At 50.1% G+C, this 25,639-nt stretch overlaps 1 protein-coding gene across 4 annotated transcripts; it reads left to right on the top strand.

Moving 5' to 3' along the window:
- The first annotated feature begins 460 nt into the window (after nucleotides 1-460).
- Sdcbp2 (syndecan binding protein 2) lies at nucleotides 461-25,479 on the top strand. Of its 4 annotated transcripts, none has more exons than XM_076570832.1 (9): nucleotides 461-5,086; nucleotides 14,582-14,636; nucleotides 14,897-14,966; nucleotides 15,728-15,828; nucleotides 21,306-21,464; nucleotides 22,055-22,230; nucleotides 22,314-22,485; nucleotides 24,537-24,628; nucleotides 24,890-25,479. In XM_076570832.1, exons 2-9 carry the CDS (start codon nucleotides 14,601-14,603, stop codon nucleotides 24,942-24,944), a joined length of 861 nt encoding a protein of 286 aa, XP_076426947.1. In that variant the 5' UTR covers nucleotides 461-5,086; nucleotides 14,582-14,600; the 3' UTR covers nucleotides 24,945-25,479. The 4 variants fall into 4 exon arrangements, with proteins under 4 accessions (XP_076426947.1, XP_015859458.1, XP_042132387.1 ...); XM_016003972.3 differs by having other exon boundaries at nucleotides 462-5,086; nucleotides 14,582-14,654; nucleotides 24,890-25,477; XM_042276453.2 differs by lacking the exon at nucleotides 461-5,086 and adding an exon at nucleotides 8,087-8,730 and having other exon boundaries at nucleotides 14,582-14,654; nucleotides 24,890-25,478.
- Nucleotides 25,480-25,639: the final 160 nt, after the last annotated feature.

Genomic DNA, 25,639 nt, shown 5'->3' on the forward strand with positions numbered 1-25,639 from the left:
TGGCTAGAACAAACTGCCAAATGGGGGGCGGGGAGCACAGTTTGGTGTTGTCTTTGGAGATCAAGTGCTGACATGGGTGTCTGTGGCTCCTAACAGGGAGTCAGGTGGCACTGTGTGGCCCTTTTGAGGACCTTAGAGAGCATGGGAAAATCTGGGATAATCCACCCAAATTGTCCTTGAACAAATGTGGAAACTGAGGCTCAGAGACCAAAGACTTGATAGTGTGCTTTGGCAGAGGACTCCCGAAGCAGAGCTCTCTCTGATGGGGTCAGGAATCTGTCAGTCATGATCTCCATTTGACATATAGGAAGATGGAGGCCTGCAGAAGGATGAAACAGATTAGGAACGGTCCCCACTCATGACTCTTCCATGCCCCCCCCCCCTTTTTTTGTTTTTGTTTTTCGAGATAAGGTTTCTCTGTGTAACACTCCTGGCTGTCCTGGAACTCACTTTGTAGACTAGGCTGGCCTTGAACTCACAGAGATCCACCTGCCTCCGCTTCCCGAGTGCTGGGATTAAAGGCATGCGCCACCACCGCCCAGCACCATGCCCTTGTAGGCAGATGTTCTCAGGACAGTGTCTGGGAAGGACAGACAGGCACAGTGCCAGGCAGGATCAATCAGCTCAGGCTCTAGGCACACCTGGGCAAAGGTGGCTAAGGCTGTTCAGTGCCTGCCTCATGCCCATGTTCCTCCCTTTGCTTTGCATTTTTCCTCCTCTTCTAATTTTTTTTTTTTTGAGACGGTCTTACTATGTAGCCCTGGCTGGCCTGGCACTTCCTGTATAGACTAGACTGGCCTTGAACTTAGAGATCTGCCTGCCTCTGGCTCCTGAGAGCTGGTATTAAAGTCATGCACTACCATGCCTGGCCCCCCTTTTCTTGCTAAAGGAACCCCAGTGTTACTTGGTAGTAGCCTAGCCAAAAGATGTCATTTTCTGGCCTCCCGTGCATGTGGCCATGAAGTGAGATTCTTGCCACCCTTTAAAGCTGAAGCTGCTTAGACCTAGTGAAGTCTTCTAGGTAAAAGGCTGTATGTAGTCCAGCTGCATGGGGCTGGGAGCCAGGCAACTGCATTCTGCTGCAACCAAGCTTGACTGTGTGCCCCAACAAGGTGCTTCTGTCAGCTGGAGATTTCTGAAGAACACTGGAGACCAGTCAAGGAGAGCACTCAGCTTATCGGAATGGCGCGAAGGCACCTGGCCCACCATTACCTCCCAGCAGGCCGGGTGCAGCTGTGGCTCACTGGCCTGGATTTAAGGCTCCTTCCAGGTTCCAGGGGTGGGTCAGAGGGCACAGCAGCTCCTTCCCTGTTGAGCAGCCTCTCCCTTCCTGCAGTAGAGAATTCTGTCACTGAAATCCTGGTGATCTTTTGACTTTCATTATCAGAGTGCCCTTGACATTTTTATGTCTGAAGGGTTTTTTTTTTTTTCCACTTTATGGTAAATTTATAATTTGTATAAGGAAAAACCATTAAATCTCTAGGTACAGTAACTGGCCACTATTAAATAAACAGTAGACACAGCATGCAAGGAAGGTCAGACTTCATAAACTCCTGTCTTTCCTCTGCTGTAAACAGACAAGTTCCTAGACAAGCTCCCAAATACTAATAACCTTGAGAAAGAGAAGGCTTGGAGGCCACCACTAGACATGCTGCCCTCACTTGATTATCCAGTAAATATCGCAGTTGAAGGTACTGTCTGAGACAAACTGAAAGAGGCTGTCAGTGTCGGGAACCCATGGCCACAGTGATTACATGATATGGAGGTTAGTCTCTTAAGCACGAGGTCACATACTTGACACTCATGCAAGAAAAGGTCACCACACCATGAGCCACCAGCCCACAGTCCACACGACTAACAAGTTCATCCTTCCTACATTCTTCAGACTTCAGCTGAAGAACTTTCATTTTCATTTGAAATTCTAATTTTCAGCTAAAAATGTCAGTCTTCAGATTTTCATAATATGCTCCCTAACCATGTCTTGAGTTTAAAGGCTTAAGGCTTAGAAGGATGTTCACATAACCATTAATTTCTGAAGGGTCTCAAGTTCGCTAAAAGGCTTTTCCAAATAAAATTAGCTCTCAGACTGGGCATGGTGGCACACACCTTTAACCCAGCACTCAGAAGACAGAGGAGGTGGATCTCTACGAGTCCTATGCTAGCCTAGTCTGCATAGTGATTTCCAGGCCAGCCAGGGCTACATAGTGATACCCTGTCTCAGAAAGAAAGAAAGGTGGGGGAGAGAGGGAAGGCAAGAGGAAGGAAGGAAGGGAAAAAAAAGGAAAGGCAGGGGAGGGAGAAGGGAGAGAAGTACTCTTGCCTCAGTTGCCAATAGCTCCTCAGCTCTGGGTAGGGCCTCAGGCAGGCCACTCCATGATCCATATTGGAATTTTAACTGGCTTGAATGCACACAGGCAACCACAGCTCCGGTGGATCTGTGTGTGCAGCAGCAGTGTTCTGTCCAGAGGACAGCATTTCACAGAACTTCTCCCCATCCTCCATGTTTGCTGTTTGGAGACAGTCTTGTTATGTATCCCTGGCTGGCCTGGCATTCGCTGTAAGTCCAAGATGGTCTCCAACCCAAGGAAATCATTCTACTTTAGTTCCCAAATGCACACACTACCATGATCAGCTTTAGGAATATTTTCAAAAATTAGCTTCATATTTTACAACTCTGTAAAGTATATGAATAACCTGGTAAGTAGAGAAATGACCAACCTGATTCAAGAAAACTGTCCATCTTGTTGCTATTTCACAATGGAATCAGTTGTACCCAACTCCATTTTCTTCATTGCCTCTTCCTACAGGTAAGCTTAATATTCTTTTCTCCAACATGTCTACCTACAGGACACATATAAAACTCAAGTGGTTTTGTCAGCACATGTATGCAAAAGCAATGCTCTTCTCTAGGCATCAACCTCACCTTCATTTGTGGGTTTTTTTTTTCCTTTTTTTTTTTTGGAGACAGGATCTCTCTATTATGTAGTTCTGTCTGTCCTAGAACTCACTATGTAACCAGGCTGGTCTCAAACTCACAAAGATTTGCCTGCCTCTGCCTCCCGAGTGCTGGGATTAAAGACGTGCGCCACCACCGCCCTGAGTGCATGGGGGATTCTGAACAAGCCATGGGCTAAGAGCGAAGGTGCAGTGGCTGATTGCTCAGATCTGCTACAGTGCTGTCAGGGAGTTTCTGAATCCTGCACATTTAGCCACCAATGTTTTAAACCTATTAAAATTATTCATGCAAGTCTATAAAAAACAGAAATAAATCCTGGTCACAGCCCTGGTTCTAGTATTTATTTTGAGGACACACTTTGTAGATCTAACATGTATGCTTTGCATTCAAGGAACCACAGGTTGAATTTTCAGCCTTTTGGGAACATAAGCAATACAAGATGATGATTGTCAGAGTCAGAGGTTTTTACCACGTGGACAGGGGTGTCACCATTCCTAGGATGTGTTCCTTGTGTGGCACTCTGGGCTGTAGGCTCCCCACAGGCATGCAGTGCCTCAGGATCTGCTGTTAGTACAATCCTGCCGGGCTCATCATGGGAACTGTGAAGTGAGCCTGCCTGGCAAGCATCCCTGATACTCACCCCACCCTGAGTAGGTCGATGCACTGCGTCATTCCTTAGGGGATTGCCTAGCACATGACTCCTAGGTCCCTCCCTAGACAACATCCAACTATACCCACCAGGAATTCCTCTCCTCTTCTGTTGAACTTGACTTTCATATGATTATTTACGGGGATAAATATACATTTCAAAATTTCAAAGGCACAAAGGACTGGATATGGTGGCACAAACCTTAAACACAGCATTTGGGAGGCAGAGGCAGGCAGAGCTCTATGATTGGTCTACATAGTCAGTTCCAGGTCAGCCAAGACTACATAGAGAGACCCTGTGTCAAAACAAACAAACAAACAAAAGTGACAAAGGAAAAGAAAGACAGGAAGAAACTCTGTCCTACCTGAACACTACCTCAACACAGTTCCTCAATTCCCTTCCAGGAGACATCCAATTAAAAAACAAAAAACAAAACCAAAAACCTGTTTACTGCTCTCAGGAAAATCATAAGCAAGGCTGGCTGGATGGCTCAGAGGGTAGTGAGGACCCCACCACTCATGTGAAAGCTGAGAACAGCACACATCTGTAACCCCAGCACTAGGGGTGCAGAGATAGATACACACACACACACACACACACACACACACACACACACACACACACACCTGTCCTCATTGGAACCCATACAGAAGTACAAACTGAAAAGCTCACCAGAGGCTGGAGATACCAGGCTAGCATTCGCTTGATCCCTAGCATCTCAGAGAATGGATGAACAAGAGAAAGGGGGAAAAGTTCAACCTCGGCTCCCATCCAGAGCCACTCAGCATTTAAACACATCTTCCTCAGCTGCTGCAGGAAAACAAACTTCTGACAACAAAACCAGACGGGAGGCCCCCAACGGTGATCCTCACAGTCTCACTAGTATCGTGGTCCCATTTCCTCTGGCACCTTCCTTAAGTGATTTAATAATTTTGTCATCTTCCATAGATTGGTGACTCGTTTAACCAGTGTCAGGCATCTGGGGATTTCCAGATTGGCTTTACTAAGAGAAACACAGTGATGGATCCAGAGACTTCATTGTAGTACATTTCTAAGGAATATACTAGGTTACAAAATGTGGCCACTTTAAAAAACCCAAGGCATCCATCTCACTGCTCTCCAGTCAGCTGACTTTCCCCATCGGTGGAGTGAGGCCTCCACAGCCAGGGCTGACTTCCTCATAGAGCCAAGTGGCCCTGATTTGTTCCCATCTCTCCAACAGCTCATATCAGCTGTGTGTCCTTAACTCCACCTCCGAATCTAGACTAAGGCAAAGGCCTCACTCATGTGGGCCTGGTGACTGCTCTGCTTACCTAGTCACACAGCCTAACCTGGGCCCATCCCAGTTTATTGTGAGTCAGCTGAACAAGGGGCGGGCACCACCCTTCCCGGAGCAGGAATCCAACTGGCACACAGGCCACCAGCACATCCCAAGAGACTCTGCAGTGGCCGGAGACGGATACAGAGCATCTGGCCAGCAGGTAAGAACAGAATCTGTATTGGCTGGGACAGATATAAACTAGACACAACCACTTCTTGCCCTCTGTTGTCCTATCTTCTAGGACTTCCTGGGTAGTCCTTTAAAAACTTGCTTCTCTCTTGGGATGAAGTGGGAACAAAGCTCTCCTTTTCTGAGCCCAGGCCCTGGCAGGGTTTGAAGGATGAATGCTTTTCTGCACTATTCTATGCTTCTCCCCTTACTCTAATCTATCCCACAGCCATTAGCCAGGAGGTCCCAAAGGTGGCTCTCTGATGCTCAGACTTCCCTAGTGGTTCTATCTCAAGAAAGGCCCAAATCCTCACCGAGACCTTCAAGCCCTCCAGGATCTGGACTTCTCCCCTCTTCTCTGGTTTCCTCCCTTAGAGTCCTTTGAAGAGCTAACTCCAGTCTCGGGGGGTCAAGTGACCCTAAACAGAGGGCACTCTCCCCTCAGGGTCTGCGCAGTGGCACCGGCTCCCTGGAGTGGTCTTGCCCAGCCAGCCCTTTAAGCTTTTGCTCAGATGTCTCTCACCTCCACAGCCAGCCCTCCCCCTCCCCCATTGTACTGCCACTCTCTGCTCTCTCTCCATCCCACTTCATATTCCTCCCCAGTTCTTCCACCACCTGACACAGCCTACAAGCTTTAATCCAGCTCTTCAATACGAAGCCCCTACCTCAGAGTGATGATTTTGCTCACACACACACACCCCCCAGCTGAGGACCGAACCCAGGGCCTTGTGCTTGCTAGGCAAGCGCTCTACCACTGAGCTAAATCCCCAACCCCTGCTCACTTCTTACTGCTGGCATCCCAAAGAGTAACCTGGACTTATGAGGTGCTAATAAATGCATGTGGGATGAGCAGAAAGCTATTATGGAGTTGCCTGTTTGTGCTAGGTACTGTGCTAAATGTCCTCTATGTGCATCTCTTTTAAATAATCTTCTAATGCCCGGATAACTGTGGTGAAAGTGTTATTACTGTTATTACAAAAGAAATGACGTAGGCTCTTGCCCAGTCTTTGCTCTCACAGCCAGAGCAGGTAGTAGATCGAGCCTCTCTCTAAAGTCCAAAGCTTCTGCTCTGCCTCCCCTAGCCCTTCACTGGGGGAACAGCAGTTTCTGAGTGCAGTTCCCTCTGGCACAGTACAGCCCTGAAAGAAGAGAGCACATGCTCGCGGCTTAGCAACAGCCTCCTCCTTGCCGATTCACCAGATCCCTGGGCTAATTTGGCCTTATAGGAGCGATTACTCCACCGCATTAGCCCACGCTTCTGTTTTCTGAAGGATGGATGAGCTGTCCACAGGAACAAGTGGGAGGCCCTGAGCTCCAGCAGTTTGGAACAAAATGTTCTCATTCTTTAAGTTCAAAGATGGGGGCCGACGGGCCGATTCCACAGGGCCTGCCGATAGGCTGTGGGCGTTATTATTGCTTACAATATGAAGAGGTGTAGAAAGCTCTGGGATGGAAATCTGAAAGGTGTGGGGAAGGGAAGTCCCTCCGGGAGCAAGGACTGGATGGGCTCCCTTCGAAGACGCCAGCAACTTGTAGGCACTGAACAAACCCCTCCATTGTCAGACGGCTGTGTGTACCTCGCTGGGGCTGCAGTTTCCCTTTCTACACCCAGTTAGTCTCCCAAGGACTGTCTACAGGTAGTAATTGGAAGAATGTTTATCTAGGTGTCAGGTGACATTTCTGGGGAGACGTGAACAAACATTTGTTCACCTTAGAACCAATGACAGAGCAACTAAAAGATGCCATGTCTCCGTGGTAAACCAAGGCGTTTAGTGGGGTTGGAGAAGCCTAGGACTCAAAGGCAGCTGCATCACAGAAGAGCCCACCCCAGCGATGGCTGCAGATTTCTCCCCCAGAGTCTTCTCTCCCCTGGCAATTGTTCGGTGCTTATAGAACCGTGGGGGGTGAGGAGGGCTTTGTGAATCCTAACTCTGAGCCTCTTGGAGTCTTCATGCTTCCTTAGGTTCCCAAGTCCTCCCACTCCCTTCCAGGAGGGAATGTTGTTTCAATTGAGAGGAAATGGCTACCCACTAGGTTTCAGAATTCTCTTCCCTGTCTGCTTTTCTCCTCCTGTAACTTTATGAGGGCTTGGCCCTGGGAATTCACACTGGCCAGTAAGGATACAGGCAAACAAACACAGCATGGTGGAATTTCAATCCAGGAAATTCTAAAGGCCTAGCTCAGTGCTTCCTAAACACTTGGGGGATGAATAATGACTAGGGAATACATGAGATGCTGTGGTCTAGGCAGAAGAGGTTTGACAATCCTTGGGGGTTGTGTGGGTGTAAGATTTAGAGGCAGGCTTAGAACTGAACAATTCACCACATGAACTGTGGATGGCATTCAAGACAGAGGGAACAGCAGTGCCAAAGCATGAAGGCATGGGTTAGCAGGCTGAGTTTTAGAACCAGCAAATCATTTGAAATGATCTCTTGAAGGTAAGAAATATCTAAGTAGCAGGTGGAACTCAGGCCTGGGCCTCCCTATCCAGGAATAGCACAGTCTACTTTCACTGGCTTAAACTGTCCATCCTTCCTGGTCGTAGACAGGTCTTCGCCCTCTCGGAGGCTTCCCTGCTTTTCCAGCTATTTTCCTGCACCCTCCATGGGGTCCATTGCCTAGGTCCCTTACAAAGGGCGATCGGTCTGTTTTTCCGTGGAAAGTGATCTCTCAGCCAAGTCCACTTCTCTGGGCAGCAGATATGCATTGGTTCCATCACTGATGGTTGGGGCCTGTGGGTGGGTGGTGGGGGTGCATTTTCAAGCAGGGCAGGTCGAGTCGGGGCCATGCCAGAATCCCGAGAGTGTGGGAGAGAGGGGGCGACATCAGAAGCAACACCTAGGGATTTGAAGTCGCTTCTAAATTAAAGGGAGAGGGGAATCTCCTTTTCAGAACGAGCAGCGGGGCGCGCGTCAACTCCGCTCTCCCTCCCATCCATCGCTGCTTTAGTGCCGAGTGAGTCAAACCGGGTGACGAGCTACGACCCCAACACGGGGCTCTCGCGAGAACCACCGGCTGAGTCTCTTTAGGTACACGCGAGGCGGGCGAGAGCCCGGGTAGTCTTCCCCACCCGTACTGCGCTGCAGGGCTGGACTCTGGATACGGGCGCCTGAAGGAAACCCGAAGCAGGGTGCACTCTAGTAGCACACCCCGTCCGCAACACGGCGACAACAGGACACCCGGCTAGCTCCGCAGCCGCGGGGCATCCTGGGAGCCCACTGCGAGCAGGCTGGGTGCGCATGCGCTGTAGGCACCGCACGTGGGCAAGCCGGATCCCTGTGCAGGATTTGTAGCCGACCGGGGAGACGCAGCTTCCGGCCGGGCTCCGAGCCTTAGAATAGCAGAGTGTGGGCGGCTTGTGGGGGTGAGGGTCGGGTCGGGTCGTGGACCCGTGTGGCGGAGGGGCGTACAGAGGATGTCCCCCGGATAGCTGGGACTCTCCCGGGTACTCAGCGCGTGAAGTGTGCCGAGTCCGTGCCTACTTGCTCCTGTTTCTAAAGAGTTCGTCTTGAGTTACTGCCCGGGCAAGGACGGCTTGGAGTGAGGGGAAGAACAGCAGCCTGCAATAAAACAGTATGCACCGCCCCTTGTAAGGGCAGTGGTGAAGGGTTTTAGTCTGGAAGCAGTTTCCAGGAAGTGGGTCTCTGGGCCTGTTTTCTCTCAGAGGGCAGCTGCAGAATACACCTCCTCTATTGCTGTACTGTTAAAAAAAGGGTAGACAGGGTGGTCTCTTACGTTTGTATATGCGCAGTGCATGCTCTTGGTGGCAAAGCATCATTTAGTATATGGTAACTGCTGAGCGTTATTTCAGGGTTAAAAGCCACCTGGAGGGTGCTCTGTAGGGCAGGTCCCAGGTGAAGGGGTCTCCTCCCTTAGCTGATCTAAAAAGTTAGAATCATACTCGCCCTTCCTCTCAGGAATTCTCGTCTTAGGATAGTCATTTTGCCCTGAAGACTACCCTAGGACCGAGAACTGCAGCGGTCTCCTCCAGCAGCCAGGCAGGCAACGCAAAATCAGCAAGGGGCTGGCTGGGTACTTGAGCCGCAGGGAAGCTGGTACAGCCCATCTACAAAGGAGTCCTGGCTGTGTGACTTACCTTGTCAACTGTTTATATTTTTCAGTACAAATTAGCAATGAACTTCCTATTTTCAGATTTTGTAATGCTAGCACAGGTTCATGTCAGAGAAGAAGGGCTACAGCAGATGGATGAACTGGGCGGGGGTTGGTTGGTTGGGTTTGGAAAGAAGCCTGCACAAAAATACCCTTCAGGGATGAACTTGGTTAGGAGAAAGATCCTTGAGACCATAGGAGCCATGATCAGGCCTTGACGAGGGAAAGCATTAAGAAGGAATGATGTTTTCTATCAGAGACAATGTGATTAAGGACAGGAGAGGTTTCCCCTCAAAATCTGGAGAGGAGCTGCATTGAGAGAGAGAGAGAGAGAGAGAGAGAGAGAGAGAGAGAGAGAGGGAGGGAGGGAGGGAGGGAGGGAGGGAGGGAGGGAGGGAGGGAGGGAGGGAGAGAGAGAGAGAGAGAGAGAGAGAGAGAGGGAGAGAGAGAGAGAGAGAGAGAGGGAGAGAGAGAGAGAGAGAGAGAGATTAGATACATAAGGTGGGGACTGGGGAGATGGCTCAGTAGTCAAGAGCACTGGCTGTTTCTTCCAGAGGACCCGTGTTCAATTCCCAGCACTCACATGGCGACTCACAACTGTCTGTAACTCCAGTTCCAGGGTACCTGACACCCTCATACAGACATATATGCTGGCAAAACACCAATGCACATTAAAAACAAAAACCAAATCGGCTCACAAGGTGCATTTAGACCTCTGGTTCTTGGTTCCATTTCTATGAAGGGCATAATATTGAAATACCAGAACTCTGCTTTACAAGGGGAAGGATGGAAGGACCAAATATATTGCCTCTGGCATATTATTGCATTATCCTCTGCACAGGGTTTGAGAGGTTCTGCAGCCAATGGGAAGGCCCTCCTGGGACTCCCAGTCTAATAAGACAGCAGGACAAGGAGCGTCAACTACAAGACTAGTTAATGAACAGGAGTAAGGACACGGGGGAGCACTATATGTGCACCCATCCAAAACAGGCTTCCTATGAGAAAGATCTTACGGTTTTAGGTCAGGATTATTAGGAATGAGCTGGGCAAGGACCAGGGCTTGTGATCCAGACAGTATGCCAGACAGGGGGACTACCACTCTAAGGCTGAGAGACCAGAGAGAGACGTCCATCCCAGTATCCGAGTGTATTTCCTTGTTGCAGCGGTTGAAAGTAAGGGTTGGAGAAAGGCACATGGAAAGATGTGGACTGGGGAGTTAGGTCAAAACGGTAAACAATCTGCTGGGACTCAATGCCAGTGACTCAAGTGGCCTGGGTGTAAGAGACGGTGGAGAGTGGTAGGGCCATGCACACTGGAGCCTGTGGGTGTTCAGTTGACACTTTGGGTGCCAAAGCTCCCCCCCCATCAGTCAGAATCTGTTTAGTGTAGCATCTGCAAACAAATTGTTAAGTATTCTGCAAGGTCAAATACAGTTTCTTTACATCTGGCCCTTGGGCCACCAGTTCCATTCCAGGGAAGATTCAAGAAGCCCTTGTGGGCCATTTTAGGAAATACAGGCTAGGTTCCAGGGGAGCTACTGGTGTGTGTGCTGGCTAGTTCATGTCAACTTGACACAAGCTAGGGTCATCTGAGAGGGGGGAACTTCTGTTGAGAAAATGCCTCCGTAAGATCTGACTGAAGGCAAGCCTGTGGGGTATTTTCTTTCTTAATTAGTGGTTGGTTTCGGAGGGCTCAGCCCATTGTGGGTAGGGCCACTCCCAGGTTGGTGGTCCGGGGTGCTATAAGAAACCAGGCTGAGCAAGTCATGAGGAGCAAGCCAGTGAGCAGCACTCCTCCATGGCCTCTGCATCAGCTCCTGCCTCCAGGTTCCCATTCAGTTTGAGTTCCTGCCTTGGCCTCCCTCAATGGACTGTGATTCAGAATATGTAAGTCAGAGAAACCCTCTCCTCCCCAGGTGGCTTTTGGTCACGGTTTTTCATGACAGCCATAATAAACCTAACTAAGGCAGAAGTTGGTCCCTTAGGACATTGCTGTGATCTACCTCACCATGCTGTTTGCGGGAGGAGTGTGGAAGGGCTTTGGCACTTTGGGTTGGAGAAGCCATTGAGTGTTCAAAGCTTGGTGAGCTGTTGTGAGAACTTGGAAGGTTAGAGGATAGTGCCCAAGTAGTGTAGATGACGGAGGCCCGGCTTGGAAAGTTTCAGAGAGAAGCAAAGGCCCGTTTGATATTGTGAATTAAGCATCTGTGGTTCTGGTCAGCTGGGGCTGAGGACTCAGCTGTGATCAGTAAGAGAGCAGCACCACTGAAGTAAAACCATCCTTTCTGGGGACAATAGATGCTGGGCAGCTGGGGCTGCGAAACTAATGGTGATTAAAAAAGACCAGACTCGTCAGGTGACGTCTGGGAAGTGTTTCCTGAGAGTCGGCACACAGCGCTGTGTTCTCGACTCAGCCAGCGTGGTGCCATGTGTTGGCAGCTGGACGGCAGTGTAAGAGTCACCCAGGTGGTACTGGTTTTGAAGGTAGGAGGGGGTCATGGAGAGCAGCAGCCCTCCAAAGCCTCTGCACCAACTCCTGCCTCCAAGAGGCAGGGGGCTTTAAGCAAAACCACAACATCCTGGCCTCATGTGTAAAAGGCCTGGTGGCTACCGTCCGGGGAGCAGAGAAAAGAGGAGTCCATGGCCTATTTAGGGGGTGCTGTGGCACTAATGAGGGACAGAACAGTGAAAGAGGTCTGTATGGCAGGGATACGGGTGAGAGGTGACTTGATAACACAGGAGAAGGATGGTGGGGGCGGTAGTTAAGGACATGGGTGGGGGCAGCAAGTATAGAGGGAGAAGTGAATCATGGGAATGCCCTCAGTGCCTGTGGGTCATACAGGGTCACGGGGCTGGTTCCCACATCATGGTACAGCCTAATCAGTTCTCTACGTCACCTCTGACATTCCTGTTACATGTGGGCAAGAAGGACATACCTTGACCATGAATAGTGGCAGTGAGCTGGAAAGGCACGGGGTAACGGAAGAGTTCAAGGTGGGTGTGTAGCTCAGAGCCTGTCCTGGTGACAGGGCCCAGTGTGACAGGGCAGTGACCTTTACCCTGGGAGGCGGGTCCAGCAAGGGGGAGGTGACAGGGAGGTAGGGTGGGGTATCTAGCTGGAGTGGCCGGCCTCACAGAGGGCAGGAAGTATGACAGAGCCAGGAGTTACTGTGAAGGGAAGAACCCAGAAGGGCAAATTCCCCCTGGACAGTTCACCTGGGGAGGGACTGGCGTGTTTTTAAGAGGTTGATAGTCTGAGCTGCTTTGAACACCTCCCTTGGAGGTGCTGCAGATTGTCAGGCGGGATGATGAAGTGTGGGTGTGGGTGTGCAGTACCCCTGCACCTTTGGTTCCTCCTCCCCGTGGAGCAGGATTATACTAAGTGCCCCAAGTTTGTGTGCTTGGTAGGAGAGAGGACTGTGGTGCCAGAGTGGAACCCAGGGCCTCCAGTGTGCCATGAATAGTGCCACCACTCGCTCTTCCCTATGGAGTAACGAAGGATCTAACTTGTTTTTGATGCTACAAGAGCCCACAGTTGAGAGACTTCGAATTTCTAAAGAGACTTTGGATTTTTAGGAGCCCTTGGATTTTTAAAGAGACTGAACTTCTAAAGTGTTTGGATTTGTAAAGACTGATTGTAGTATTAATGTTAATTAATGAGGACAAGAAAGGAGTTGGGGCTGTCATGGTGTGGACACTGGGGTCAGGCTCACTCTCCTGAAGGTGGGGGTGCAGAAGCCATCGGGGTCAACAGAGTGGGCATCCCAGGTGAGGTTCTGGCCTGGGCCTGAGAAAGAACACAGAGTGTTGCTTAATAAGTGATGAGTGTGTGTGTGTGTCAAGTTGTCAAGGGGTCAATTGTACTACCTAGTTTTTATGTCAACTTGACACAAGGCAGAGTAGAAGGGACCTCAGTTGAGAAAATGCCTCCAGTCATAGGCAGGCCCGTGGGGCGTATTCTTAATCGATGTAGGTTCTGCCACCCCTCAGTTGGCAGTTCTGGATTCTGCAAGAAAGCAGGCTGAGCATGCCATGGGGGGCAAGCCAATAAGCAGCACTCCTCCATAGCTTCCGCCTCAGCTCCTGCCTCCTGTCCTGTTTGAGTTCCTTTTGGTGATGAACAGTTATATGGAAGTATGAGCAAAGTACACCCTTTTCCTCCCAGGTTGCTTTGGTCATGGTGTGTCATCACAGCAACAATAACCCTAAGACAGCTGGTGCACTCGGAGCTGAAATACTCAGGATGAAAGGAATTGGGAGGGTTTCTAGAGTCTCCTGCCTTTCTGTTTAAATGCTAAGTCCCAACCCGCTTGTAGTTGTGAGTGATGCTGTGCCCGCTCCCAGCCTTACCTGGTATGCAGCAGCTGCTCCGTGTGCACCTGCTGAACCGGATGAGGAAACCTCATAGTTCATCTGACCTTTGACACATGGCCCTTGACCCTGTCTGTTCTAGTGGGTACATCCTGGATGGTCCACTAGGTTTGGTTTCTAGGGTCCAGGGTCAGTCAGATGTGGAATTTTGTGGGTGGAGATTGAGCTCGAGAAGCAGACAGACTGGTGTAAATCCTGGCTCTTCATCTTTGAAATGGGACGGTAACTCCCGGTGCTGTCGTAGAGTGCTGTGGGGCCCAGGTGGCAGGAGCGGCTGTCCTACCGTTCTTCAGAAAGATGGGTGTAGGGAGTTTCTGTCCCGCTTGGTCCCCCAGCCGTTCAGTCCCTAACAAACACACAGAGGCTTGTACTGATTATAAACTGTTTGACCTGTTGCCCAGGTGTATAACTAACTAGCTCTTATGCTTAAATTAACCCATAATTCTTGTCTGTGTTTAGCCATGTGGCTTGGTACCTTTTCTTAGTTCAGCATTCTCGTCTTGCTTCCTCTGTGTCTGGCTGGCGACTCTGCCTCTCTCTTCCTCTTCCCAGCCTTCTCCTAGTCTGGCCCCCCACCTATACTTTCTGCCTAGCTACTGGCCAATCGGCATTTTATTAAACCAATAGGCATGACACATCTTTACAGTATACATGAGCATTATCCCACAGCATTTCCCCTTTTTTCCTTTCAAAACAACTCTAAATCTAATCTTCCTTTGTTTAGCTTTTCCTGACCATTATCCATAACAATTTGCAACCAACATTCTAAACAAAGACAAACATCCATAACCCATTTTTTTGGGAATGCAAACATAGTTTTTAGGCTACTTCCTGCTGATTGGGGGCACTAGTAATCTTATAGGGACCCAAAGAAAATTTAGGATTATAGTCAAGTCCTGACTGGAGTAGTCTGTGAGGCTGGATCATCTTAGCCAGCACCCTTGAAGCCTTTCTGGATGCAGATAGGAGCAGCATCCTCATCCTTCCTCACCCTCTCTGCTCTGCAGGGTGCTTCAAGGAGCAGTTATGTCTGTCCTATACCCATCTCTGGAGGACCTGAAGGTGAGCCAAGTCATCCAGGTAAGGAACTAGTCTCCATCTGCCTAGAGTCCCTTATCGTGACCTTGGGAATTAACCTTAGTAACTAAGGCTTGTCTTGGGGGATGCTGGGTACTAGAAGCCCTTGGGGATTCCTTGGAAGCCCTGGGACACAGTGCAGAGGCTGATGCAGTGGCTCTCAACTTGTGGGTGGTGACCCCTTTGGGGATTGAACGATCCAAGAGTCCCAGCTACAGCTGAGCAACATTTCACATTCTTTTTAGGCCCAGGCCAGAGCCTCACCCAGGATGCTCACTCCGTCAGCCCCGATGGCTTCTGCACCCCCACTTTCAGGTGAGTGAACCTGACCCCAGCGTCATGACAGCTCCAGCTTCGTCACACAGCCCAGCATTGCTGGGTCTCTCACCAGGCACGGAAGGCAATGTGAGGCCCCCTGACCCTGGGCAGGCCCGCCTCTCCTGGGTGTGCCATGTACGGACTCTGAGAACGTGGCCCAGCATTCCGGCCACTTCTCAATGCCCGTTTCTCACCTGTCACCGTTTCCCACCTTGTGGGACTCATGTATAATTAACCTTCCCCCTTTGAGGAAACATTGGAGAAACTGACATGTGAGGCAGAAATTGCCTGATTTGGAGCCGCCATAGGCAGACCGTCTGGGGAGACCAGATTTTGAAGTAGCCCTTAGAGAAGCCCATAGCAATCTTGAGCCAGTCCTGTGAGAGAAGCTTAAACTAGGGCCCATGGTTCCCCCTTCAGTGCTCTGCTGTCTCCCCGAGTTGCCGTCCACCATGGCCTGTGGCCTCTGGTCGTCCTGCACCTGCTCTGGCTTTGTGCCAGCTGTCAAAGCGGTTGAATTGAGGGCCTCTGGGGTGTAGGAGAGACTCAGTGTCTGAGGCTACTCCTAGACAGAGGTGCTTCGAACCTTTGTCAGAGCTGGCCCATGCCACTGGCGAGCATCCCTGGGACTCACAGCATGGTCAGGGGATCAGGGTGTTCTTGAAGTTTCCCAGGTTCACTGAAAAGGAGTGGCCCTGGGCCAGCCAAGGTGGCTCTGCACAAGCCCCTGAGTGACCCTGTCTCTTCTTTGCTGTCAGAGTTGTACCCAAACTTGGCGGAACTGGAGAGTTATATGGGACTGTCCCTCTCTAGCCAAGAAGTCCAGAAGAGCCTGCCTCAGATTCCAGATGGTGACAATGTAGGTATTTGTCCCCTGCCTCAGGTGGCCACTAAACATCCTACCTCTTGGTCTTGCCATTTAAAAAGGTGTGTGTGTGTGTGTGTGTGTGTGTGTGTGTGTGTGTGTATGGATATATGTGTCAACCCAGTCATTCTTTATAACAGCAGTTGGGACCCAAATGCACTCACCCTAAATTATGATGGGTTTCTTTTTTTTTTTTTCTTTGACATGGGGTCTCACCCTGTAGCCTTGGCTGGCCTGGAACTGGCTACGTAGACCAGGTGGCTTCAAACTCATAGAGATAGATACCTGCCTCTGCCTTCCAAGTGCTGGAACTAAAGACATGCACCACCACTCCTGGATTTTTTGTTGTTGTTGCTGTTGGTTTTCTCATAATGGTTTCTCTGTGTAGCTCTGGCTGTCCTGGAACTAGCTCTGTAGACCACGCCGTGTAGACACGCTGCTCCTGCCTCTTGAGTGCTGTGATTAAAGGCATGAGCCACCACTACCCAGCTTCCTGGATGTTCTTGAAAAAGATTTGTTTTATTTTATTTTTATGTATATTATTGTTTTGCCTGTATGTATGTGTGCACTACATGTGTGGTTGGTACCTGAAGAAGCCAGAAGGGGGTGTCAGATCCCTAGAACTGGTGTTATAGAAGGTTGTAAACCACTATGTAGGTACTGGGAATCAAACTTGGGTCCTCTGCAAGAGCAACAAGTGCTCATAACTACTGAGCCAGCTCCATACTCAACAGTTTTTATTATTGTAATTACTTTCAATGTTGTCAACTTTTTTTGTGTTTAAATAGTAGGCTCCGGGTAACTTGCAAAGATAGGAAGTATGTTTCACCAGTATTGCTTTCAAAACCACAGAACAGTAGCAGGACGAATAATTTACACTAGTGGAGTGTCCATAGCTCTGGGCAGGACCATCCCTCCTCAGGAAGCTCTCCCACCCCTTCGTGGTCACACCTGCTCCCTCCTCCAGCCCTCCCCAATCCCTGTAACCTTCTCCTCTTTCTCTTTCCCCATTGCTTGCCCTTCCTCCCCCCTTTCTTCTTATTTCTTTGGCAGCACTGGGGACCTCATGGGTGGTAGCTTGTCCCACCACCGTGTCACACTCCCAGCCTTGGCTTCTGGCTGTATAATTTTATTTCAGAATGTTGTATAAATGGAAACCAGAAACTATGACTCTTTTAGGGTGTTCTATGCATGTGTTAGTTGTATGTCTGGGGTGTGTGTATGTGTGTGTGTGTGGGTGTGTGTAGACTAGGGTTGATGTCTTGCTCTATCCCTTTCCACCTTATTTTTTGAGACAGGGTCTCTCACTGAACCTGAAGCTCCCTGGTTGAGCTAGGCTGGGTAATGAATGGCAGGGATCCTCCTGTCTCTGTCTCCCCAGCTCCCCAGCACAGGTGACAGATGCGTGGTCACATACCCAGCTTTGTCTGTGGGTTCTGAGAATCTGAATTCAGGATCTCATGTGTGCATAGCTGCCACTTCTTACCTGCCAAGGGTGATTTTAGTTTCTTCCATTACACGCAGAGCTGTTGTGTAAAGGCTTTCACATGGATACAAATTTCCTGTTCGGTGTAACAGGCCGGAATTTGCAGTTGTTACACAATGTGATAAATCTGCGTTTGTAGGCAGCTGTCAGGCTAGTTTCTCTGACAATGGTGCCAAATGCCTGGTGTCTTCACATCCTCACCAGCACTCAGTGTCATCACTACTTACGACAAGTCTTCATCTGCATTTTTCTAATGGCTAGTGGTGTGGTATATCTTATAATGTCCCCACCACCTGAGACAAGATCTGGCCCTGTCTGTCCTCAAACTCAATATAGCTGAGGGTGACCTTGAACTTCTGACACCCCCCCACCCCCCACCCCTGCTTCCATGTCTCAAGTGGTGGGGTTACAGATGTGTGCCACTGCACCTGGTTTGTGTGATGTTAGGGATCAAACCCAGGGCCTGAGCATGCTAGGCAAGCACCGTCCTGACTGAGCCGCATCACGGGGCTCATTTTATGCATATTAATTAGACTTTTAAAGGTCGAGTTTAGTGACTACACTTTATAATCTGAGATCATCATCAGATAACGTGGGTTGTAAATACCATCTCCCGGTCTTCCTCGGCTTAGCTCTTTATCTCCTTGACAGAGTCGTTAGCAGATAATTTTGATGAGGTCAAATATATTTTTTTCATATTTCCCCTTTCTTTTCTTGGATTTCCTGTCTAAAGAATTTTCCTTCAAGCCCTGGGTCCTAAAGATTTTTTCTTTTACATTCTTCTGAAATTGCTATAGTTTTGTTTTACATTTGACTTTTGTACTGACTGGTTTTGTGTGTCAACTTGACACAAGCTGGAGTCATCAGAGGAAGGAGCCTCAGTTGAGGAGATGCCTCCATGAGATCGTGCTGTAAGGCATTTTCTCAATTAGTGATCAATGGGGAAGGGCCCAGTCCATGGTGGGTGGTGCCATCCCTGGGCAGGTGGTCCTGGGTTCTATAAGAAAGCAGGCTGAGCGAGCCAGGGGAAACAAGCCAGTAAGCAGCTCCCCTCCATTAGCTTCTACCCACAGGATCCTGCCTTGTTTGAGTTCCTGTCCTGACTTCCTTTGATACTGGGTGATGAACAACTATATGGAAGTGTGAGCAGAATCAACCCTTTCCTCCCCGACTTGCTTTTTGGTCATAGTGTTTTGTCGCAGCAATAGAAACCTTCACTAAGACAACTTTATAATCAAACCTGAGTAGATTTTTGGAAAAATATTGCTGCCCGGGGACCCGGCCTCCAGCAGCACAGGGTTCAAAGGGAAATCCACAGAGTCGGCACGTACTAGACTTCATTATCTGAGGGGTTAGGGAGAAAGACACTCCCACTCTCTCGTGATGGTTTCCTTCTTTATTCTTCTGTGTTCTTCATTCTGTGTTCTATATTCTCTTTTCTTATCTCTATCCAGAAATGCCCCTTCTGTCTCTCTTGACGTTTTCCTTCTCCTTCTAACTCTCTCGATGTTCTCCTCCTAATTCTCTGATTCTTGATGTTTTTTCACCTCAAAGCTATTTGACAAAACATCTTAGTCTAACTTTGAGTTATTTTCAAAGCTTTGTTTCAGCCATGATGCACTCCAAAACCTGTGAACACATCTCCCAACACTAAGATTAAAAGAATTTAAACTAGCTGGCCTACTAGGACTCAACTGTTTTTCTTAATCATTAGCCTAAGCCACAGTCTATACAGCTCCTTCATGTGTTCTAGCTGTGTGACACTTCCTTGTTTTATTTTTTATCATCAAAACTCTATTTAAACTAACATTATTATTATAATCAATTAGACAGTACAGCTTAGGAAGAAATCATCTTCATAATAATCCACAGGTAAAAATACCCATTAGAAGCCGGGCGGTGGTGGCGCACGCCTTTAATCCCAGCACTCGGGAGGCAGAGGCAGGCGGATCTCTGTGAGTTCGAGGCCAGCCTGGTCTCCAAAGCGAGTTCCAGGAAAGGCGCAAAGCTACACAGAGAAACCCTGTCTTGAAAAACCCCCCTGTAGCTTGAGTTTTTCTGCCTTGCCCACAGTCAGGACAAATCTTTGTCACCTGCCAGTCCCACAGCCGCTCAGACCCAACCAAGTAAACACAGAGACTTATATTGCTTACAAACTGTATGGCTGTGGCAGGCTTCTTGCTAACTGTTCTTATAGCTTAAATTAATCCATTTCCATAAATCTATGCTTTGCCACGTGGCTGGTGGCTTACCGGCGTCTTCACATGCTGCTGGTCATGGCAGCGGCTGGCAGTGTCTCTCTCCTCAGCCTTCTGCTTCCCAGAATTCTCCTCTCTCCTTGTCCCACCTACTTCCTGCCTGGCCATTGGCCAATCAGTATTTTATTTATTGACCAATCAGAGCAATTTGACATACAGACCATCCCACAGCACCCCCCCAAAAAAATAAATAAATAAATACCCATTAGAACGGGATGTTTCCATGAGATAAGCACACTACATTACAGGCAGTGGGGATCTCCCCACCCCCATTCACACCATGCCAGATACCAGAGAAAGATGGCAGTGGCAAACATGTAAAGGCTCAGCAGGAGCAAAAGACACTCTGGAGTCTGTGGTCTTGGGACCTTGCCTATCTGAGAGTCACCCATCGGGGAGTTTCCTCCTGGTGGGCTGACACCTGAACTTCAGTTGCCACCTGCTTCTCTGGCACGGCCACCAGCAGAGAAGGTTCCTACATCGTAGTTCCTATTTTCCCCTGGCCATCAATTGCTGCAGTGAATCTTGTTGAGATAGCCCCATATCACTGATCTTGACCTCTGCCACAAAGCAATTGTCCTCTCCATGGTAAGGATATCTCTGGAGTTCCTAGTTGGCTGTTGACTGAGGCATCCAGTACCTGCTGCCTTGGGTACTGTGGCAAGAGAAACCTTGATGTGTCTGTGCAGTTCTTCACATTTGGTTCTTTTTGTCGGAATCGGTTTCACTATTCACATCCCATTGCCTTTCTACTTTAAGCTAGATTATCCCACCTGCATCACCAAAACGGCTTGGACGATGTTGATAGAAATGTGCTGTGTCTGTGCATCGGCCTGAGGAGTCAACAGCTTTGCTAGCTCTTCCAGGGTGTGCATACTGGAAAGCTATTTGCTTAGGTCTTTGTTGATGTTTATCAGGATTTTTATCAATTTCTGCACATGTCTTGTTAGATTCATACATATCTCATTTCTCCTGCCCCCCCCCCCTTTTTGGTCAGAGTGTAGATAAACACAGTTGTGTCTTGCTCAGACTGACTTCCAGCTCTTGGGTTCAAGTTATCCTCTTGCTTCAGTCTTCTTGGTAGCTAAGACTACAGATGCTTGCTACCATGCCCAGCACAGTTGATTTCTATATGCTGGCATTGAATTCTAGGTCTTTGAATGTTTGTATGTGTTTATTTATAGGTAGCAATTTGTTTTTAGGTTTCTGTGGATATTCTAGTAGACCATCCTGCCATTTATCAACAGGAGTAATTATATCTCCTTCCTGTCCTGTGTGCCTTTTTCTATTTTCTTGCCTCACTGTTCTGTGCCTGAGACTGGACGTCCTTCTCTTCTGTCTCCCAGGAGAAATCATTTGTTAATTTTTATTCTTGGTTCCAGACAAAGTCAAAACTAGCCTTTCATTTCCCATGGCTCATTACTTGCTGTGAAATGTCTTTGTTTTAAGTGGATCTTTTCTTGACATTCATTTCCTTTGGAAAATAAAGGGACCCCTTCCTGAGCCTGGCTTCCTTTCCCTTTCCTCTCGTGTTTTGGGGTATGGATTTTGACGCCCTCTAGTGGCATCATCGAACTCCATTCCCGCTCAGCCTCTGCCAAGTGTGTTTGTGTGTGGAACCCAGGGACTGTTCCATCCTCATTCTCATCCCTTCCTAGAACCCAGAGACCCTGGAGGCTTGGGCCCCAGGTGCCTGGCTGACCACCCGCCCCTGCTTGTGTTTGCAGACGATGGTCACGAGCCCTGGGGCTGGCCAGGTGACAGCACCAGTCTCTGGGAACAACCTGGGTGTGCTGCGTGCAGAGATCAAGCCGGGGATGCGTGAGATCCACCTGTGCAAGGACGAGCGTGGCAAGACTGGACTGCGCCTGCAGGCTGTTGACAAGGTAAGCAAGATCTGTGGAGGCCCCCAGGAGGACAGTGTGCCTCTCTGGTGCTAAATAGCACTTGTCACAGCCCCAGGGATATGAGCTCCCCAGGGATACAGTTGCCTGGCAGTCTGAGATGGCGTAGAGTATAAGGGCCTCCCCTTCCAGGGCTCAGGGAGTCTCTGTCCACAGTAAGGAAGGTTCCAAGCAGGCATCATAATACCCGAGGCCTCAAGGCTGTGCCTAGTTGCAGCAGGATCCTCTTTAAGTCCCATACAAGGCTCCTTTTACTCAGAGCCCCTGTTTCCTGTACCCCAATGCCCTTGGGTCTGGCTTCCTGATGACTGTAGCGAAAGCCAGCCAGATGATGCCCTTGAGAAGGGTGATACAGGAGAATTGATTGTGATGCTGAAATCCTGATTCAGCGGACTCTGTGTGGTCTGGTGTGTTTCCTCCTCCAGGAAAATAGGCGTAACATGTGTATCCCCCCCTGCAGACCTTAGGTCCCACTACACTGTAAGCTCACAGGGTAGGGGGAAATGAACATCTGAAAGGAGGGGCCTGGGACAGGCAGCCAGGGGTGCTGACTCTGGAGTCTCGCTTCCCAGGGGCTCTTTGTGCAGCTGGTCCAGGCCAACACCCCTGCGTCCCTCGTGGGGCTGCGCTTTGGGGACCAGATCCTGCAGATCGACGGGTGTGACTGTGCTGGGTGGAGCACATCCAAAGCTCACAAAGCACTGAAGAAGGCGTCCGCGGAGAAGATTGTCATGATTGTTCGGGACAGGTCAGTAGCCAGGTCCCAGCATCCTCCCTGCTCGGCCCCAGCCACACCCGCGAGCCCAGCTTACCTCTGTCACTCTCTGCCAGGCCGTTCCAGCGGACCGTCACCATGCACAAGGACAGCTCAGGCCAGGTTGGATTTTTCATCAAGAAGGGGAAGATTGTATCCGTGGTAAAGGGAAGCTCCGCAGCCCGCAATGGACTTCTCACCAACCACTACGTGTGTGAGGTGAACGGGCAGAACGTCATCGGGCTAAAGGTAGGCAGGGGTGTAGCTCTGCCAGGAAACGCCGGCGGGCACTGTGGAGATGGTGGTGGGGGCGGGCACTGTGGAGATGGTGGTGGGGGTGGGGCGGCTCCTGTCTGCATAGGCTCTAGAACCTGCCAGAGCCTCAACACCCCCATCCCAAGGCAGATGGGGACTCCAGTATGACCGTGTTTGTGGAGCTCTGAGCAGCTGTCAATCAGGGTGAGTAAGTGCCCAGTAGAATTCGCTAACATGCACAATGTGCCAGAGGGGTATCATAATGTGCAAGGACACGGGATCCCCAGATGGCTGCTGGCCAGAAGGACACCTCCTCCGCTGTGTGGTGCTTCTCTTTGGATGCTAATCACGTTCAGTAACGAGGTTCCCTTTAGAAAACTGTGACTTGGAAATCCATTGCTGGCCTTGGCTTATTTAGGGAGGGTAGGTGAATCCTCTCTTTACAAACCAAGAAGGTACCCAGTGGCTTTAGGCCCATGCTGTAGATGTGGGAAGAGGGGTGTCTTCTGGGAATGGGCAGTAGGGAGCTGTGAACAAGTGAGGGCAACTCAGTCCTGACTCATGCCGCTACAGAGGGGGCGCCTCTCCACCCCACTGGTACTCACGGGGCAGGTGGTGGCATCTCACTCCACAGTGGGCACTGTAGACGGATTTCCAAGTGGTCTTATTAAATAAAAGACACGGAGCCAAATATAGGGGTAAAAGCCTTAGAGACCAGAAGCCACCAGCCAACCTTACCTCACCAACTCTTTACCTTCCAAATGTGTGTTACTCTCTGTCTTACCCCCACCTTTATTGCCTTGCTATTCTGCCCTCTCATTGGCTATCTAGCCCAGCTACCTCACTTCCTTATCATTGCCTGTCTATATAGACCTCCAGGTCTCTATGGTTTTTACTAATAGTGGCTGACCTTTATCCTCTGATCCTCAGATAAATTTTATTGGGGGACACAGATAAATGATCACCACAGGGCATAAGCCACTCCAGTCACATGTCTGCTTCCTTGTCCCCGGCAGTCTCCCTTCACCTTCTGGGGAGACGTGTTCTGGTGGCTGTACTCCTGTGATCAGGAAGTTCTTCCTGTGTCAGAGATCCCTCCTGGTGAATCCTCTCCCATTTCTCTGTGGTCAAGCACACCGGGCAAAAGGCCACCACAGTCTGTGCTTGAAAAGCTGAGTGCAGTAATGCCACTCCTGAGCAGCTAGGGATTGCTTCTTTGAAAAGACAGCAGTCCATTCCTAACTCTAAGAGTAGCCATGCTTGGATGTGGTTCACACAGCTGCACAGATGGCCCAAGGCATCCTGAACTTACAGGTTACTCCACCTGGCTATGGCACCAGGAGACCATCGGGGACTAACTAGGTCTGTGCTCTGGAGCAGTGCCTAGTAGTTACTCTTTTTGAAGTCAGATATCTTTCAAAGTTTGCGGCCATCACTTGTCCTATGGGGCATCTCTTCTCCCATTTATTCTGGAACAACTGAGAATGCACAGAACCAGATCCTGTACAAATGCAAAATGATGGTCACCAGGAGCTGAGCAGGGACCAGAGGCCCTTGATCACACCGGTAGTCATTCGACTGGTGGACACCGTCTGCATGGAGCTTGTCTGTTCTCTTCAGGATCTAAGCAGTTTATACAAGCTTTTCTTACTAGTCGGTGAGGTGTGGGAGAGGACCCATGTGGCTGGCTCAGGCTGGTGAGCCAGCAGGAGTCTGAGGACCCAGGTGGACCCAGTGTCTCCCACAGCAGCCTAAGTGTAACTGGGGCCAGCGAAGTTGGCAGAGACAGGAGAATCACATTCGTGGGGCAGTGCTGTAAGGCCCACATGGCTGGCCTTCAAGAATGGGAGGCCAGTGCCATGCTCCCGTGACCCTGCCAATCTCAAATGAGAGCAACAATACCCCACCTGGGATGTCCAGCCAGCCGCTGCGGGCAGGTGTGAGGTGTAGGTGGTGTCCTCTAGCAGCAGCCACGCCGAGCTCCCAGTCAGGTGGCAGTGCTATTCCCGTTCCTCAAGATGACCGGCCACTCTCCTCCTCTTTAGGACAAAAAGATTACGGAGATTCTGACCTCAGCCGGCAGCGTCGTCACACTGACCATCATTCCCACTGTGATCTACGAGCATATGGTCAAAAAGTAAGGCTGCTAACCCGACCCCCGCACTCTGCTTCCTGTCCCCCTCCCGCGCCCCGGCAGCCTCAGCGCTGACCCAGAGCACAGGTCTGCTCTGCTCTATCTCCGACTCTTCTCCCGTTCATGGCGGCTAGTGGCGTCTCGCGACTTGAAGTCCTTAGAAGCAGGGGCCGAACGCAGCCCCTGAGGGGTGCGCAGACCGGGGTGGGACGGAGGACGGACGGACGGGCCGGTTTCAGCCACTGTCACTGTTGCCCTCTCTAGGTTGTCCCCACTGCTGCTTCACCACACCATGGACCACTCCATTCCGGACATCTGAAGTCACGGGCAGCCCGGGCCTCCCGCCACCCTGCAGTGGACAGCGGTCCTCAGATGACAGGCTGCAGCTGGCTTGCTGCCTGGGTCTGGGCATTGCAGGGGCCATGCCCCAGGGGGACGCCTATTGGATGGGTCAGTCTGCCATTGCTGTTTCCAGGCCTCCCTGGATCCCGACTCCTCGCTGTGCTGAGGTACAGGAGGGACCGAGGCACTTGGTGCTCTGTACCCTAGCTGCTGGGCACTTGGGCAGAACGGCAGAATGTCACTGAAGGCAGCTGGGTCCCTTTGCAGACTTCTGCCTCTTCTAGAAAGCCAGCCATCTGACTCGACAGAGGAATTCCTCGTTGTGTTCTTTGCCTTCGCTGGTATTTGTCACAGATTGTATATAGATCACTTGTGTAACCCTTCACTGTCTTTTGAATAAAGAGCAGATCTTAAACAAAAAAAAGTTCCTGGAGATTCCAGAATCACTGGACCCACGACATGCCAGGGCTGCTTCTGCTTTTGGACAGAGACCAGGCCAAGGCCTTATCTGTGTGCGTCTGAGAGCAGCGGTCCGTCTGTGTATCGGGGGCTGCTTGCCAGTCTGTCACAGGGACATTGGCACTGGGGGTCATGTGGCTGTGGGATGGCAGGGATAGGAGAGGCTTTGGGACCCCGGCTGGAGTGGTCACGGCCATTTTTGTAGCTACAGAA

Source organism: Peromyscus maniculatus, chromosome 4 (assembly GCF_049852395.1).
Source record: "Peromyscus maniculatus bairdii isolate BWxNUB_F1_BW_parent chromosome 4, HU_Pman_BW_mat_3.1, whole genome shotgun sequence".
Classification (NCBI taxonomy): domain Eukaryota; kingdom Metazoa; phylum Chordata; class Mammalia; order Rodentia; family Cricetidae; genus Peromyscus; species Peromyscus maniculatus.